This window comes from Dermacentor albipictus, chromosome 4, assembly GCF_038994185.2.
Source record: "Dermacentor albipictus isolate Rhodes 1998 colony chromosome 4, USDA_Dalb.pri_finalv2, whole genome shotgun sequence".
Lineage (NCBI taxonomy): Eukaryota > Metazoa > Arthropoda > Arachnida > Ixodida > Ixodidae > Dermacentor > Dermacentor albipictus.
Window position 1 is genome coordinate 139,990,021 of NC_091824.1, and position 18,886 is coordinate 140,008,906.

Consider the following 18,886-nt stretch of genomic DNA (forward strand, 5'->3'; position numbering starts at 1 on the left):
CTGGCTGGCTCTTGTCATTTCTGGGACGTTTTGGCTCCGGAGTGGTAGATCGCTTGGCGGCCTTAGACGGCGGGCTTCCATTTGGAGATTTTTGTGTGGTGGTTTGGTTGGCACTGCAACTTCGGCTGCGGTTGCGGCCGCGACTGTGGCTGCGACTGCGGTTGCGGCTGCGGCCGCGACTGCGACTCCGGCTGCGACTGCGGCTCCGGCTGCGACTCGTCTGGCCAAGCACGGAGAACCGGTTGGAAGTAGCGATGGGGGTGTCTGGGGTTTTGTCACTTATAGTGACTCTTGTGTCCTGTTGACGGGGACGGTGTGTCCCCGGTGGCAATGCAGGGAAATCTGATGTATACTGGAAGGGCTTCGTGTTGCGTATCCGTCGGTGACGGTGCTTGGATGCCCGCGAACGCGCCGCGCGGTCCGCTTCTTTTCTTGCTGGGCAGTCTTTCAAAGTCGGCGAATGTTCACCGCCGCAATTATGGCAGTAGGGGAAGCACTCATGGGGAGGTATGCTTTGCGCACTGGGAAATGTTCTACTGCATTGATGGCACATGCAATACGTTGAACGATTTGGGCATACGTCGGTGGCGTGACCGAGCGTGAAGCAGTGCGAGCACAGCGAACTTCTGTGTCGAAATGGGTAGAGGCGCTGGACAACGCGATTAATAAGAGCAAATCTGGGTAAACGTGGGCCTTCCACCGTCACCATCACGGTGTTGGACGTGCCTATTCGGCGGATTGTCAGGAGCTTCGCTTGTTCCACTTCCACAATACTCTGCAGCTCTCCGTCGGAGACCGAGGTGGGTATTCCATGTATGACGCCGCGTGCGTTCATAGGATCAGCGGCCACGTAGGTGTTTGTCTCGTAAGCTGCATCGTTGATAGTGATGCTCTTGAGTTCCGCGAGCTTGTCGGCAGCAGATCGACGATAGGTGTCAACGGCCACCAGGTTTTGTATAGTGCGGATTTTGAAGTACGTGTCGCTGCGTTCCACTGTGTTGAGTCCTGCCGCCGAGCGGATAGCGTTGCCGAGGGTACCGACATCGATTGCAGCAAGGTTCAGGCATGCTGTGAATTTAACGATCACAGTGGTGGCTTGTGGCTGACGCGGCGTTGTCCCTACGGTGCGCCAGTGGCCGAGTGTCGAAGCGGACGCCGCTGCTTGGTCGATTTCCATGCTTCAGAAGCCCACGAACGCGCGTGGCGTCGGTGGTGTCGAGGTGGCGTCCAGCCAAGGACTAGGCTTAGTGGCCGGCGGCCGGCTAAGCCGGCCAAGTTCTTCCATTAATTGCGGAGAAACGTTGAAAAGTTCGTCTCACCGGAAGGTGGGTACCTTGAGACGTCTTCCTAGCACAAGTGTGGAGTCCTATCGAAGAAGGTTCCGTTGATAGGGTGAAAACTTCGAGGAGCAGATGTGGATCCGTGCTGACTCGGCGAGCGCCACCGCGCGTCCACCGGCCGCGAGGATCCCACCGAGCTTCCCTACCCGGCGCTGTCGCTGCGCTCAACGGTGCGCGCCGTGGCGGGCGCCGGGTGGCACAGGGCGGTCCGAATGTGGAGCTTGTTGTACATTTCGCCCAGCCAATTCTTCTACATGCTATTCTACGTGCGATACGTGTGCTTCAGGCACGAGCAGCTCAAGCAGCTGTCACGCAGCACGAACTTTATGCGGCGCTTGCCCGACTTCTGCGCAGCGTTTCAATGCCAGACGCTGCCGCGGGTGGCGAATTGCATACACGATGTGAGGGTCGCGCCTGTCGCCGTCTGATGGCGGCATTTGTCGCCTTCGTCCACCATACACTTGCGCAGTTTGTCAGTTAGTACAGGCTACCATACTGACTTCACACACAATAGAATATTCCGGACTCCGCTAAAGTTATCAGGTCATCTAGTCTTTTCCGCTCTGCTCTGCCAATGTTTTCAGAACAACGCTACTCAATATAGTTACGAAGCATCATCGCAACCTTTCCTGCGAGACGTTCTCCCTGAAGTACTCGCAGTCTCATAGAGTACGCGTCATGATTGGCGAACGCTGTCAAGGTTCTCCAAATGCTGCGAAAGCTCAATTGACGGACTATACCTTATCAGATTAAATGCGAGCCAACCACTGGAAAAGTACACGCGTGCAAGCGTTGTAGCGTTAATCCCGTTTCAGTTCTTCACTGGAGCATATCGGAAAAGCATACGTCATTTTATGATTATATTACATGATGAACGCATTCTAGAACGCGTTCTCCACTCCAGCTTACTGCTAAATGTGCGACCAGTATCCCTGAGGCGTCTTCATCTAGAACTATTGACCGGCAACATACCTGCGTGTCGCAATAAATCGGCTGGGTTCAGCAATTCCTCTGGCGCTGAACTACTTACAGCACGGCAGCAGCAGGCTCTCCTAAGATTGACCGCCATCTTTTGAAGAAGGGCACATGGCATCGGCTTCACCCTCTGCGGTGTCGTCTGTTGTCGATCGCGAAATGAATGAGCAGACGCTGCGATGCTGTTTGCGTGAGGCGCAACACCTAGCGAAAAATGCCAAGCGCGAATATTACGCGAAAGTGCTGTGGCGCTACGACGCGAGCACTACCGCACACTTAATGGGTTAAATTGAACTAATGAGACCGGAGAAGATGTCACGCGCCTTAGAAGCGCGATAAACATTTTACCTTATGCTTGTGCTCGCTGCAAAACTGCATAGGGCCTGGTATTAAAAGTCTTGCGCACATTTGCACGAAATCGGCCTTGATAAGCACGTTCAGATGCTAGCAATTCTGGATTCCCTGTTTTATTTGGACAGCGAAGCTGTCTATGGCTATGATCTGCAAAAAAACTTGCGTCCGAGATGTTGACAAAAAAAATGGCTGTGGCTTAGGTAAGGTTAAGCCCAGGATGCGAAGCATACTAGCCTTTATTTTAGTTGTTGAACCACTGTTTAGCCTGGTGAACTGCTGTTGCTTGGCTATATTTGGTTCGGCTAGACGAAGAAACAACTCATGCATTACTTCTTCGCCTTCAAGAGTGGAACGCGACAGCGTTCCCGTCGACCCGCCAAGGGGTGTAAGACAATGGGCTACAGGGCAGCGACTACGCGCCCCGCATTGGACGCGGTGAGCGTCGAGCAAAGCAGCGTTCGGCGCGGCAACGAAATGTGCGCGCGAGCAAGAGACGCACGCCTTAGAAACAGCTCGTTTCTAAGGCAACACCGCATTCACTAGAGGCGCTTTTGTACCGCTTTGAAGCGTTGTACTCGTGGCTCAGTGGTAGCGTCTCCGTCCCACACTCCGGAGACCCTGGTTCGATTCCCACCCAGCCCGTCTTGCAAGAGTTGAGCCAAAGCCACTTGCCTCTGTCGTGACGTCACGGTGTCACGTGATTTCATGGTCACCGCCGCGCCTGAGGAGCTGGGTTGAGCCCTCGTAATATGCTTCGCATAAAAAATCATGTTGGCAGATCATGGTGATATTGCAGAAAGGGTCCAAGATCAATGGCACATATTCCTGTGGGCTCGGGGACCTATAACACGCCCTTGAACTATCCTTGTCACACGTGGGACACAAAGAGGTCCCAGGCAAAAGGGTAAGAACATATGTGGTTGAAAAAATTCATGACCCCAACCACGATCACACGCTAGTGCCACTGCTCGTGCGTTCGTTGTCGTCGTCTTCCACAGCTGGCTCCGTTTCCGCTCATGATTCCAGCGTTCAATTTCACTTCTATTTTGTCGTCGTAACGTGCAGGTCGCGCTTACGGGGTCATGAGCCATTCATTCTGTTACGTAACGGACACATTTAATAGCAGAGGTGATACCCGAATATGTGTGCGTGGCTATGTCGCTATGATGACCAATGATTAGGACAATAAATACCTTCGTACCTTTCTTCAATATTCTAGGTCACTTCTGTTTCGTGCGCTAAACAGCTCCGCACGTCTTCAATGTTCACATAGTGGAAGTGTTCGGAATTTTTTAATCTATCTGTTTTGTCTTCTTCTTAATGTGTAAGCATTCTTAGGATACTTCTCTCACCTTCCGGAGAGTAACTTTATACATATTTATGTCTCCAATTGTTTTTCCGCCTAGTTGGGTGACCGGGTAGTCCGTCGTCAAATCGATAGCGCATCGGGCTGCTGGGCTGAGGGAACAGGAATGGAGGACAACCGTCGGACGGACCAACTTCGATCCCTGAGTATGTGGCAATGTGCACGTATGTAAGCCTCCAATGAGCCTTTTCACGCCGACACGGTCACTGTAGATGCGGAAAATGGTAGGCACCGCTGTTCGAAGAAACTCTATGACGCCTGTAACGTGCGCGACGTGTGTCTGGTATAGATCGAGGCAAGTACACGATGGTAGGAACAAGAGGCCGCCAAGGGCTTATTGGCACGCTCTTAAATGGTCAAGCGCACGCGTGATATCAGTGCTGTCCTGATAAGGTAGCGAAGACAGTGCATGCCCGATACATCGCTCAGTGGCCTTTCTCTTCTTTGATTCTTTCCTCGCCTTTTCCCTTTCCCTGGTGTAGGGTAGCCAACCGGGCTCAGTCCTGGGCTCAGTCTTTATCGGCACGGGAATCGTGCCGATGAGTTAAAATTGCAAGTGAGGACTGAAAGGCGTATAGTGAATAAAGTTCCACATGCAGTTTCAGATCTTAGAGCGATTGCTTATCGCACAGCACTCGATAGCGAGATGCTCGTGATTCTCATACGATGTTCGAGCTCATGACGGCCAGCTTCAACTAATGAAGGAACTAAGCAGAAACCGTCAGGAACCGCAACAACCAAATCCAGGTTGCCAGAACGACATTTATTCACGAAATAGAGGACTTCTTGGCAACACAAATATAAAAGAAATTGCACATAACAAACTAAAAGTCATTAATAGAAAATAGGTTTGTAGGAAGGTTCTCAAGGCACAATTCAGAGCACTCGAGATACTTTCAGCATCTTCATTCGCTCCCGCGTTTCGTCCCGTTTCACGTTCTCAGATTCGACGCAGAAATGGAGCCTTGTGAGGACATAGAACTTTATGATTCTACGCGTTAGTGCTTTTCCGTGCGCAGGGCAGCCAACGAGGTTCAATTTGGTAAGCTGGAGAAGAATACCAAGCTAGTAAGAAGCTGTCGCTTCTTACTAGCTTCACACTGAAGCAGTGGGTGAGGGTTTTCCAGTGATGTCACCAGTGCATTCAGCTCATCTGACGGATATAAAAGTCCTCCTCTCTCAACAGCAGTGGCGAGGGCTGCTTTCTTGGAGAGGTGCGACGGAGAATTTGCGTACATTGTTGGCACTATGTTGCTTGTAAGCATGGGCTGATCACGGGGAATCGACTGTTCCGCCGTTGACCACGTCCGTGAAGTGGCACACAATGTATTCTTCGTGAAAGTGAAGCTCACAGGGGGCTGCCTTCTCGTCGAGAAATTCGTCAGCCCGGGGGACAGCCCACCGCCACGTTTCACAACGTTCGGCGTCCTTTGGCACAGAAAACAAAGTGACAGGTTTCCCATCTTCCTTGACAATACGTAACCGGATGTGCAGATTGGTACAAAGGAGTGCGTTTACTTCCCTTTCTTGAAGCGATGATTCATTTGGCTGAAACAGGGCGCGGAAGTAAAGCCTACATGCTAACGAGCAATCTGTCACCGCAAAGGAAACACCGCGAAAATTACATGCGAGCAACGTCGAACCGAGAAGACGGCAATCACACGTACTCATGCCCAGATAGCGAGGGAGAGAGGCGAAGGGGCCAGGAGAGACATCGCAATGCTGACCGCAGCGCCACCACGGCTACTGTGGTGGCGGCATGAATCGAAGGTGCGCGCTTTTGCTACAAAAATGCGGGCGTTGGCGCCACCTCTACTTCTAGCCACCCTATCTCTGCTTCGCCCGCGATCCTCCTCCGGACAGTCATCTTGGTTAACCACGCGCACCACCTAGAGGTCGCAGGCATCGCGAATAATGCAGGTTTTTTTTTTTCAGCCGCTTGTGAGTGGCCAAGAATTTGCTCCATAATAATCAAGCGGGAGAAAACTTACTTTCCCAAGAAAGTCGGGATACTATACACCGAGTACAAGAAACGAGCCGAAACAAATCTCCTCCAGGATGATGAGATTAACTCTTTCTGTGCGGTAATGTTTAGTTGGACGTGGAAGTGATGGTTGTTAAATGCGTATGTATAAAAGTCGCACTTGCTGTTTCAATAAACCCACGGCTGGAAGTAGCGACACGTCCTTCGTGCTCATGTTGCCTAATTTTCACACCAAATAAAACAAGTTTCATAAAAATAAGAAAAGCTACCGCGCAGACTTGCAAAGGCAGTTCAGGGAAACATTCCTGCATAGTGCTTATAAACATTGCTATATTAGATCTCCTTCAAGATGTTTTTATGTATCCTGGGAGACACTTGCCTACACGACATTCTGTTATTAGCTTTGAACGTCCGCAACCGTGGACGATGTGCAAAGGTTTATCATTTGTAAACGTTCATGATTATTATTTAACACACCGTGAATGGTGTGAAAAATCATAATTGTCATGTTAGCTCATCAGCCATCACTTTCAACGCGCGCGGAGTTGTAATCCATCCATCTCTCCGTCCATCTGGTCCCGCTTTGTCCTGTCCAATCCCATCCATCCGTCCGTCCGTCCGTCCGTCCGTCCGTCCGTCCGTCCGTCCATCCATCCATCCATCCATCCATCCATCCATCCATCCATCCATCCATCCGTCCATCCATCCATCCATCCATCGCCTTCATCTTTTTTTTTTCCTTTTTCTAAACTGGTTTTGCCCACTTCGTCTGACTCCCAGACTAGTTCATTTCTTTCAACAACACTTACTTATTAATGGTGTGCGAATATTCGAAAAGTTCGAATATTATGTTTTTAATATTCGTATTCTATCCGAAAATATATCTTCGAAATGTGCGAATATCCGGTTGTATACGAATATCCGAATCGAATCAAATATAATGGTGGCTGTGCGGGAGCAGCCATGGTTCATAGGATTTGTTTCTATCTATTCTAAGGATATTTCGGCGATCTCATGCTGAATTTTGTGATAATTTCGTGCTGTTAGCGAAATTTCGCCTCTAAAGCGCATTTAGCCATTGGAAGGCTAACTTTGCCGAAAAGCAGGTTTCCCTGTAGCAAGGGGCATGGGTTTGCGAACATCAAGGGTGCACTTCTTTCTTTCTTTCTTTCTTTCTTTCTTTCTTTCTTTCTTTCTTTCTTTCTTTCTTTCTTTCTCTCTTTCTTTCTTTCTTTCTTCCTTTCTCTTTTTCTTTGTCGCCGTCAACTCTGAGCTTATTGCTTGACAGCAAGTGTGGCGACTGACGACTTGCTCAGGGTCAAGCACCTCCGAGCGTACGGGCATTTGATGCGGTATAATAAGCAACAGGCTGGCGAGGACAGCTAGTGGGAATTACTAAGTATCCTAAGTTAACATGAGCCAAATACACAATGGTATAGTATACCAGCGTACTAGTGCAGTTTTTTTAACGTTGATGATGGTAATTGCAATGTTCCAAGCCAACAAATTAACACAACTTATTAATAGATGCATGTGCGTATCATTTTTTTTTATCAAGTCGGTGGTAACTCCGTTAGGAAGGATACCAGTAAACTATCGCAGGAGACGAAAGATCTCATCAAGAAACGCCAGTGTATGAAAGCTTCCAACCCTACAGCTAGAATAGAACTGGCAGAACTTTCGAAGTTAATCAACAAGCGTAAGACAGCTGACATAAGGAAGTATAATATGGAAAGAATTGAACATGCTCTCAGGAACGGAGGGAGCCTAAAAACAGTGAAGAAGAAACTAGGAATTGGCAAGAATCAGATGTATGCGTTAAGAGACAAAGCCGGCAATATCATTACTAATATGGATGAGATAGTACAAGTGGCTGAGGAGTTCAATAGAGATTTATACAGTACCAGTGCCACCCACGACAATAATGAAAGAGAAAATAGTCTAGAGGAATTCGAAATCCCACAGGTAAGGCCGGAAGAAGTAAAGAAAGCCTTGGGAGATATGCAAAGGGGGAGGCAGCTGGGGAGGATCAGGTAACAGCAGATTTGTTGAAGGATGGTGGGCAGATTGTTCTACAGAAACTGGCCACCCTGTATACGCAATGCCTCATAACGTCGAGCGTACCGGAATCTTGGAAAAACGCTAACATATTCCTAAACCATAAGAAAGGGGACGCCAAAGACTTGAAAAATTATAGACCGATCAGCTTACTGTCCGTTGCCTACAAACTATTTACTAAGGTAATCGCAAATAGAATCAGGAACACCTTAGACTTCTGTCAAGCAAAGGACCAGGCAGGATTCCGTAAAGGCTACTCAACAATAGATCATATTCACACTATCAATCAGGTGATAGAGAAATGTGCGGAATACAACCAACCCTTATATATAGCTTTCATTGATTACGAGAAAGCATTTGATTCTGTCGAAACCTCAGCAGTCATGGAGGCATTACGGAATCAGGGTGTAGGCGAGCCATATGTAAAAATAATAAAAAATATCTATAGCGGCTGCACAGCCACCGTAGTCCTCCATAAAAAAAGCAACAAAATCCCAATAAAGAAAGGCATCAGGCAGGGAGATACGATCTCTCCAATGCTATTCACAGCGTGTTTACAGGAGGTATTCAGAGACCTGGATTGGGAAGAAATGGGGAAAAAAGTTAATGGAGAATACCTTAGTAACTTGCGATTCGCTGATGATATTGCCTTGCTTAGTAACTCAGGGGACCAACTGCAATGCATGCTCACTGACCTGGAGAGGCAAAGCAGAAGAGTGGGTCTAAAAATTAATCTGCAGAAAACTAAAGTAATGTTTAACAGTCTCGGAGGAGAACAGCAGTTTACAATAGGTAGCGAGGCACTGGAAGTCGTAAGAGAATACATCTACTTAGGGCAGGTAGTGACTGCGGATCCGGATCATGAGACAGAAATAATCAGAAGAATAAGAATGGGCTGGGGTGCGTTTGGCAGGCATTTTCAGATCATGAACAGCAGGTTGCCATAATCCCTCAAGAGAAAAGTGTATAATAGCTGTGTCTTACCAGTACTCACCTACGGGGCAGAAACCTGGAGGCTTACGAAAAGGGTTCTACTCAAATTGAGGACGACGCAAAGAGCTATGGAAAGAAGAATGATAGGTGTAATGTTAAGGGATACGAAAAGAGCAGATTGGGTGAGGGAACAAACGCGAGTTAATGACATCTTAGTTGAATTCAAGAAAAAGAAATGGGCATGGGCAGGACATGTAATGAGGAGGGAAGATAACCGATGGTCATTAAGGGTTACGGACTGGATTCCAAGGGAAGGGAAGCGTAGCAGGGGACGGCAGAAAGTTAGGTGGGCGGATGAGATTAAGAATTTTGCAGGGACGGCATGGCCCCAATTAGTACATGACCGGGGTTGTTGGGGAATTATGGGAGAGGCCTTTGCCGTGCAGTGGGCGTAACCAGGCTGATGATGATTATTATTATTATTATTATTATTATTATTATTATTATTATTATTATTATTATTATTATTATTATTATTATTATTATTATTATTATTATTATTATTATTATTATTATTATTATTATTATTATTCGATATTCGATTCGATATCCAAAGCGGAGTATTCGTATTCGATTATTATTTTATTCGTATTCGCAAATTTTGATATTCGCAACTCCGAGTTACATATGCAGTTAACCTCCTGTGACCTAAGCCGTTAAGAGGCCACGAAATAAATGGGTGATCTTGCTTTTCTGGGAGCGATGTAGCTGATTTGCGACACATTCGTTGAAGTAATCTTCATCATCACCGTCGTGGGCACAGCTCAGCACGCCCAGCCAGGTGCGATCTCATTTTGAACAAAAGAAGACTCAAACACAAATTTGACTTTTGCTTTCTTTTCTTTTAACTTTAATGCAAATCTCAGTTCTATTTCGTTTATCATCTAGCCCTCGTTTCTGTTTCTTTTCTTTGCCTCGTCCCTTTCCAACTTTGAATCGCTTCTCTCTTTCCTTATAGTAGACTGACTGTTAAACAACACGGTCTTCCCGGTTGCGTTTCGCCCGCGCAGAGTAGCAGGCTAAAACAGTGTACCTCAGGCCGATTTGTCTGCATTCCATATCATTAAAGTTGTTTTTCTTTTCTTTCTCAACACGTTCTACTTCATTGTCCTATATTCTATTCATTGAGCTATATAGCCAATAATAAATACATACCGATATCATCAATCATTTGTCGCTTTAATAGATTTATTATTACTCTTCCTATAACCCTGCATCTTATTTCTCGACCATCCGCTTCTTGAGCAATCAATGCCTGGTAGCAAATGTGTGCCATTGTCTGGGGTCATTTTCGTCGACAACAACAACAACAACACCAAGACGAGCAAGTAACCACGAGCCCGTCTCGCGGTTCGTGGCCCCCGAGCGTTCCAATCCTGGAGCGGGGCACAACAATGGCCGACGCCGTTCGCGAGACGGCAGCGGCGACCGACCGGCGACCACCTCTCGGCTGCGTCACGGCGTCCTTCGGCCCCGTCCCCCTGGACTACGTGTGCTTATCGGCGCTGCTGGGCACCGCGGTCGGCGTGACCGTGTGGGTGCTGCGACACATGCGCGACCTCGGCTCGGACGACGCGTCTCCGCCGTCGGAGGCTTTCTGCTGCGGCCAGCTCGTGTTCGAGTTGTCCCTGCGCGCCAACCGCACCGTTGACCCGTGCAGCAACTTCCTGGACTACACCTGCTATTACCGAGACACACTCGAAGGCGCCAAGCAAGAGCAGCTCCTCACACAGGTAACGCCGCGTGCCTCCCAAAGAAAAAGAAATCAATACACGTAGATACAACGCCACGTTAGAATCTGAACGACGCGAAAGTTGTTTGATTTAGCAAGGTAGCATCAGCGGCGGACGAGACGACCTCGTCGCCTGTTGCTATTAGCTGTCTGCGTCGCGAGGACAATGTCAATATGTGACGCGCCGCGACAGGAGGAAATTGAGAAGAAAATTAAGAAGAAAAAAATGTGTGCCGAACCCGTTGCAATCGCTGTTCCTTGTGCTGGAGCTACAGTCCCCCCCCCCTCAAGCATCGCATTCTTTCAGACCAACTGTCTCCAAACTGCATGATGCGAAATAGAATGAATAAATGAATTAGAGGTGTACCATAGAGAAGCACGACACGTATCTAAATTACGTTTGAGGCTTTACGTTGCTTGAGTCACAGTGGCACATCCATTCTGGAGGATTAGCCAAGAATGGGTGCATGTTCAGTTGCACATTCCCATTGCCGAAGTTGTCCGTTCGGGCATATAGTCAGTGGCACATACTCAGTGACCCAAATAATCTACTAAGCCGGACACCATACAGCGGCAGGTTGTCTACACGGGCACATGCATACCCAGTGCCACTAGTTGGTTATTTGTATGCACGAATGTAGCAAAGCCAAGGGGAAGAGGCAAAGAAAGGTTTGCTTAATAAGAATATGAACAAAGGAAATCGCAGTTCTGCACATAGTGAGAAACGGTGATAGCGATCATTTGCTCACTTAAAGAGACGCGCAGCTGTCAATCCGCATTTTCAAACAATTACTACAGGGTGCCCTGCACTAGTGTCCGTGAGAGCTGCAAGGGAAGTGGTTGAGCCAGAATATGATTGATGGACAGTACGTCGGTTCTTCTGAACTTTGTCTTTCTGGCTACAAACGCCCCTTCTGGGCATTCAAACACCTTTCAATCCCTTTATATCCCTTTCATATCAATATCGCTTTCAATAGCTGCTCATTTTCTTGGATGACTGAAGTTGTGTTACTCTTATGGCTCTAAAGATTACTTTCGTACATATTTTGGGCGCTGCCGTAAGCAAGCTACTAGACCTATAATTATTCGATTCTGTAACCTCTCCATTCTCGTGAATTATTATTCTAGCATTGTTCCAAGTTTCTTTACTCAAAAGACAACAAATATGAATTAATGTAACATAATATCAGTCGATAAGAATGAAGACGCCATACATAGATGTACAAATTCGAGAGGATCGGTGCGCGTTCGATTTCACATGAGAAACGCTTCAGTGTATCCTTTAATGCTCGAGTTGCAAAGCATCCTTAAGCAAAGCGGTTCTAAGTAAATGGCGAAGAGTAAAGGCGAGAGCGGCTAAATGCGAGAGTAAAGGCGAGAGTAAATAAAGCTTTTGATCGTGTCAGTCACTCCTACTTATTTTCTCTTCTGGAGCATGCCAATGTTGGCTCCGTTGTGCTTAAAGACCTTAGGCTTTGCTACACATGTTGTACTACTCGTTTAGTGATTAATGGCCATCTCTCCGAACCCATTTCTATTTGCTCATCCGTTAATTAAGGATGCCCGATGTCCCCACTGCTATTCGCCCTTTACCTGGAACCGCTATGCTTAAACGTAATTCAGTCGAGTTACATCCTTGGCTTCAATATACTGGGTAATGATGTAAAAGTCTTAGCTTATGCAGATGATCTATCGTTCTTCTGCACGGATAACACCAGTGTTGAAAAGGTACTATCGACAATAAAGGAATTCGGCAGCGTATCAGGAGCACCAATGAAATCCTCGAAAACTTTAGCTGCACCGACGCCATCCTATTTTGGGATGTCCTGAACCACAGCCGATCCGTTGATGAAACAGGATATTCAGACAGGTTAAGCATCGAAACGCAGGTCCGGCAGTATAAAAGCGACTCACCCTTTGTGTACGCTGTGCGGGGAGAGTCTAACGCTGAGTGTAATGGCAACCATAAGCGAGCGCGAAAAGAAATCGGCCCGAGAATTCCTAGGGTGATTTGAACTGAGGCACTACGCGACGTATACGTGTAGCGAGCTCAAACGGGGCACCCAAGACAACAGAGAAGGACAATTTCTCTGTGGCTTAGCGTGTCCCGTTTGAGCTACACATCGCTTCAGTTAAGTTCGTAATTTCATCGGAACGGAAGGAACTTAGGTACTATTGACAAGCAAAATCTGCCAGTCTATCAATGACTTGCACGTTTAATGTGCATCGATCGCATCGGGCGCGCGAACGAGGAGCATGGCTCTTCACATTCCAGCTTTTAAATTTCACGCAATATTTTCACGAAGATGCAAATTGCTGCTTTGCATGTAGTTCAACAGACAGTGCACCAACTTCGAACTATTCACAATTTAAAGACAATGCTGCTTTTGCCGAAACACTCCACGACACGGACGAAAACAGCGGAGCGCATGGGGAGCAACTGTTGTCGTTCGTCCTCCCGTTGCACTCTTTCCGACCAGGGACTAAAAACTTACTCTCCGAAATTTGCACACGACACGCACCTTCATGCAGCTACTCCCTTGAGGGACGAAAGCACCCTTTTTAGGACTAATAAACTGCCCAGTTACTCCTGTTTTCCCTGGGATTTTTCTTAGAGTGTATACCAGTCCACTTGCGATCAGCAGCCACTCAGCGATTGCATTTTCTCCGCTTGCAGGTCGTGCATCCGACTCTACAAGGTATTCTGCAAATGCCGGCAAGCGATGTGCTACGTGTCTACTACATCAGCTGCCTAAAGGTTTTTTCGAAGGGAGCGTCGAACACTGAGGGAGCCGTCAACGCTGTCGCCGACATGTTCTTTAGCTGGGACGGCGGAGCCGAGCTTCGAGTATTCGACATCGCCGGTATATTAGAGATCAAGTTCGGAGTGTCGCTCGCTTTTACCCTCCTACTCGACCTTAAAGCCGATGGGTGCGCCTGCATGGCCGAGCTTCACCGAGGGAGTGAAATCGCGGGGGAATTTCGGAACGCCGAAGACGAAGAAACGCGCGCCTCCGTCGAGCGTTCGCTTCTGACCCTCGGCGAACGCTTCGGAGTTAAACTGACACGCAGAGATATTGTAGAGTTCCAACTGCTGCTGTCTCAGGCGAACCAGAACCAACGATGAGACGGAGCCGCTGACCGGTGGATTCGACGTGGTCGGCCAGCTCTTCCCGAGGGCATCGCTCGATAAGTGGCGCCTTCACGTGGACGACGTCTGCTCATGCCGCTGCAGCGACAACATGGCCGTCACGGTCAACGACGCGAGTGCCATCCGGACGCTTTTCGACATCCTCGAGTCCCCGCGCTTTCACGCACATTCATCAACGCACCTCATCGTCGGAACCGCGGTTGCCCTGTTCGAAAGAGAGTTCCTGTCGGACAGCGTCCCGGGCAGAGGCACCGCGCTATGGACCGATTTCTGCGACTCCTCCACCGGTGGTCACTTCGAGCTGTGGGAGCTGGTGTTCCAGCAGCAGCTCACCAACAAGGAAAAGGACGACGCACTCCGCAGCCTCTACGACTCCATCTCCGGAGCGGTCATCGCGGACGCCACCGACGTATTCGCGAGTCCTGAAGACGCCAAGCAAGCAAGCGCCCTGATCTCACGACTGCGGTTGCTCTTGCCCACGCAGGCGTTCCACTGGCACCAGATATTCCTGCCGAACCTGACGGAAGACAATTGCGCCAACGTCATCGCCATCGGAGCGTTCCGGCGAAAGACCACCCTACATGACTTCCACCACGTTGTCGGCTGGATGTGGTTGTCGCACACGGTAGACGACATGCAAGCGAACCGTCGGGGCGACCTCATCGCAGTCTCGCCCGCCATGTACGCAAATATGAGGTTCGAAGCTCTCCAAGAAACCTATGTCAACGCGGCTCTTGTGGGCGTCCAGATTGCCAGTATCCTATGGCAGGCCCTGTTCAGGCACCGCGGTTGGAGCGACGCGGTTTCTAAACAGCTCGAGCGGCACGCTCACTGCATCGGCGATCACGTGGAAGACGAGGACCCCACCTATGTCCAGCACCCGCTGCTGTCGCTGCGGTCGACACTGCGTGCAGTGGCGGGCGCAGGATGGCACCGGCCGGTCAAAATGTGGGGCTTCTGGAAGCTGTCGCCCAGCCAGCTCTTCTACATGCTGTTCTATAGGCAGTACGTGTGTATCAACAGTGTCCACGACAAGCTTTACGAGGAGCGGGCCCGCAGCACACATTTCATGAGGCGTGTGCTGGACTTCTGCAAAGCATTTCAGTGTCATCCACTGCCGATAGATGCCGCGGCAGGGTGCATACACGACCGGCCGATCTCAATCCTGCCCGCGTGACGACGTGTAAGCTCACCCCGCAATACAGGACACGTCGCTGTATGGACAGTCGCAGGTGCTCTATACTCGCTGTCATTCGAACGCTTCGATGCCAGTTCATTGTTTGCGGCTTGAGCATATGGTTCAGGTGGAAATACAAAACTTGAAAAAAAGTGCTAGGCCATGGCGAGGAAGTGATAATTTATGTCATTTCTTGAGGCAAATGATATAACGATTATTGATTTTTCCCTGCACTTTTCCTATGACATGGGAGGCGAACTGAAACCGTATGCCATGACAAGCCCTTAAATTTTTTGTACATGTATATATGACATGCCACATGCCGCACGTCACCAAAACTTTTTGGCGGCGTGAAAAGCGAAGACCTGCATCGAAACAGCAGCAATGCGCACCAATCTTCCTGTTATTGTTTTGAATTTCAGTTGTCGCCAGCCCAAATTCGCGATAACCGCTAGATATGCTTAATCCGAATTGGAGTGAAAAAGATCGACTCGGTGCGTAGACAGGCTAGAGATTTATTAGCCTAGCTAATTGCGCGGCACACCTTATCACAGATTTCCTTTTTCTAAGTTAATCATGTTTCCTCGGGGGCACGCCGGAAGTCTTCTTTCGCGCACAGTTTATTGCACGAAACTTTACGTGCAAATATCTCGTGTTTGTAAACGAGAGCGCTATCACGTCTCAAGTGCACATGCGCTTGGACAGAACTCGCCTGCAGATCTTTATTCTGAAGCCTTTTGAACTGGTGACGTCAATAACCTACTTAGGCAGTGTGCTTTCACAAAGAGTACGACCAGCAAAATGCACCATAACCACCAGAAACAAAAGTAGGCAATGGTAGTGCCCGGGAACGGTAGGCAAATTATTGTGGATGTGGCCAGTAACCCCTCATCTTGGCACAAACATTCAATATGAGATTAGAAGATCGGTTAAGTTCTTGACTACTACTTTCGGCAGTTGAGGCTGGATGTGCTTTGGCCATTGTATGCTTACTTATATTTGATTTCCTTTTCTTTTCTTTTACATTTTTTTCTGTACCTTCCTGCCTACAGTATCGGATGCTTTATATTTTGGTCGCGAATGCACAGGCGGCTGCAGTATGGTTGTACCAACATGCACTACTTCTTTCGTCCTGCCTCTGTCGTAAGATCTGTAGTGTTCTCAATTTTTTTTATGAATAGCGTTTAATGATTGTTGTAGGCTTTTCGGATTTTTATTCATGCATAACAAGTAGTACCGTGCAATGCGATGTCTGCAAGCGAGCACAGAAAACGAGTTTAATATATCATAGATGTGGGCTGATATTTTCTTGTCAATTTCGTTCGTTTGTTTTCACATGCTTCACGTAGCAGCATGTATTGAAAAAAATATTCGCAAGGCATAGTGGCACTGTGCGGCTTAACCGTGTTTTAGCTTACCGAAATACTGCACGTTTACTGCATCAGGTCGGTTAAGTCTTGCACGGGAATTGCAAGACTGGGCTGGTTTTACGCAAGACTATGCTCTTAAGTGTACAACAGAATTACATGATGCTATACCTACTTGGCGCGACTGTAAAGCAATACGATATTATAGTAAAATGCCCCATTTTTAGAGCTTATTTACGGTTGTTGTATACACACCGATAAATCTAAGGACGAAACATTTCTTTGCCGACAGCGACGGCAAGAATTCGCTTGCAGTGTCTATACAATTTTTATCGCAATATAAAATGAAACACGTGCTCCAGATCTCTCATGTTCGATATAATGCATGGGAACATATGCGCGATGGGTTACAGTGGCCTCATTGTGCGTGCATAGCAAACATAGCAAACAATGCATATACGAAATGATTCGGCACCTACACCCTGAAACACTGGACAAACTCCAATCCCTTTTCAATACCATGAGGGCGGCGGGGTATATTCCACCATCCTGGAAAGAAGCTATAGTCATCCCCGTTTTTAAACAAGGGAAAGCCCCAGCAGCTACAGGCCAATAGCGCTTGCAAGCTGTCTGTGCAAATTTTTCGAAGAAATGCTCATTCATTATTAAAATGATAATGATTATTATGAAAAAATGCTTATTCAGCTTCCTAAAAAGTAGCAACAAAATAGACCCCATTCAATGCGGTTTCCGCGGGAGGGTAAGTCGACAATAGACCACCTTGTGCGCATTGAGGCAAACATTAGAGATGCATTCATTCATATGCAGTTTTTCCTTTCAGTATTTCTAGACCTATAGAAAGCGTACCACACGACATGACGATTTGAGATCCTCCGCGATCTTTCCGCCATGAGCGTCCGTGGGAACATGTTAAACGCAATTGAAAGCTACCTGTCTAACCGCACTTCTCTCGTAAAATTTGGTAACCCTTTATCTAAATAATTCACCAAAGAAACTGGTGTTCCGCAAGGGGGCGTACTTGGCTGCACACTAGTTATTGTAAAAATGAACAGCCTGCATACAGTCGTTCCACGCGCAATGTCTTATTCCGTTTATGTTGACGATGTACAAGTAAGTTTCAAATCATGCAATATTGCTATTTGCGAACAAGTACAGCTTGGTATAAACAAATTATCTAAATGAGCGGATAAGAACGGCTTCAATATAAACACCCAAAAAGGTACCTGCGTACTATTCTCAAACAAGAGACGGGTAGCACCACTGCATAGTATTACGATCAAAGGGAGACGAAGTCTCTGTGAGCAGCCAACATAAAGTCCTGGGAATCACTTTAGACTCAAAGCTCACATTTATGCCCCATATTGAAAATCTGAAAATAGAATGTCTGAAAACAATGAACTCTGTAAAGTTGCTGTCACACGCTACATGGGGTAGTGATCGAAAGTGCCTTCTGAACTTATACAACAGTCTTTTCCGCTCCCGCCTTGATATTTTTGTAATACCCTAAGTCCCCGAAAGACATTACATAGGGGGGATACAATTCACACATCATATGCCAGCACAATAAAAACAGCTGGAGACAACAATCAAGCACGGAGCAATACTTTATAATTCTGCAACACGAAGTGCGTTACTAAATTCTACAAGCAAGGCCTCGGAGAAGATAACCTCGTGAGATTGGTACATGCGTTCGTAATGTGTCGGTTCACTTACGTCGCGGCCATGCACAGCTGGCAAAAATCGGAGCGGATAAGCTCAATGCAGCGAGCTCTCGACCTCCCCATATACACTCCCACGGAACGCTTCCTTCAACTTGGCATGCATAACACACTAGAGGAAATAGCGGAAGCACAGGAGTGGGCCCAGTTCGTCAGGCTATCTACCACACAAGCTGGAAGACACATCTTACAGGAGCTGGGCGTTCCGCCCCAGAGTAATCAAAACAAAGTGCCGCAGCATCCCTCGACAGCAGCGAGACCGCATCACTGTCGGCCGATCCCACGAAACGTCCATCCAGAACACAACTTGGGAAGACGTCGGGCGCGTGCGAAAGCTCTCCTGGAGGAGGAGGAGGAGGAGGAGGAGGAGGAGGAGGAGGAGGAGGAGGAGGAGGAGGAACTTTATTATTGCAGAAACCATCGCGCGGTTTATTCCTGGGTGGTTCCCTCTGACAGGGCTCCACTGGCGATCGCGGCTGGCCGGGCCTGGTCAAGGGTCGCCAGTTGGCTTCCCAGGTCGAGTTCGGAGAGTCTCGCCTCGAAGACCACGCAGTGAGTGTGTGCGTTGTGACTTGTGGTGAAATTGCGACGCCCGGACGGTCGGTACATTCGTGTGTTATGTGCGCGAGTGTCGCTGTGTGGTTGCTACA

The 18,886-nt window shown here is 48.1% G+C and overlaps 2 protein-coding genes across 3 annotated transcripts in view; one reads left to right on the forward strand and one right to left on the reverse strand.

Moving 5' to 3' along the window:
- LOC139059353 (methanethiol oxidase-like) overlaps window positions 1-18,886 on the reverse strand; it is a 423,146-nt gene that overhangs the window by 275,943 nt on the left and 128,317 nt on the right. The gene's annotated exons all lie outside the window — the stretch shown is intronic.
- Window positions 10,458-14,000, forward strand: LOC139059717 (uncharacterized). Its single transcript, XM_070538153.1, has 2 exons — window positions 10,458-10,803; window positions 13,480-14,000. The coding sequence occupies exons 1-2, from the start codon at window positions 10,465-10,467 to the stop codon at window positions 13,927-13,929; spliced, it is 789 nt and encodes a 262-aa protein (XP_070394254.1). The 5' UTR covers window positions 10,458-10,464; the 3' UTR covers window positions 13,930-14,000.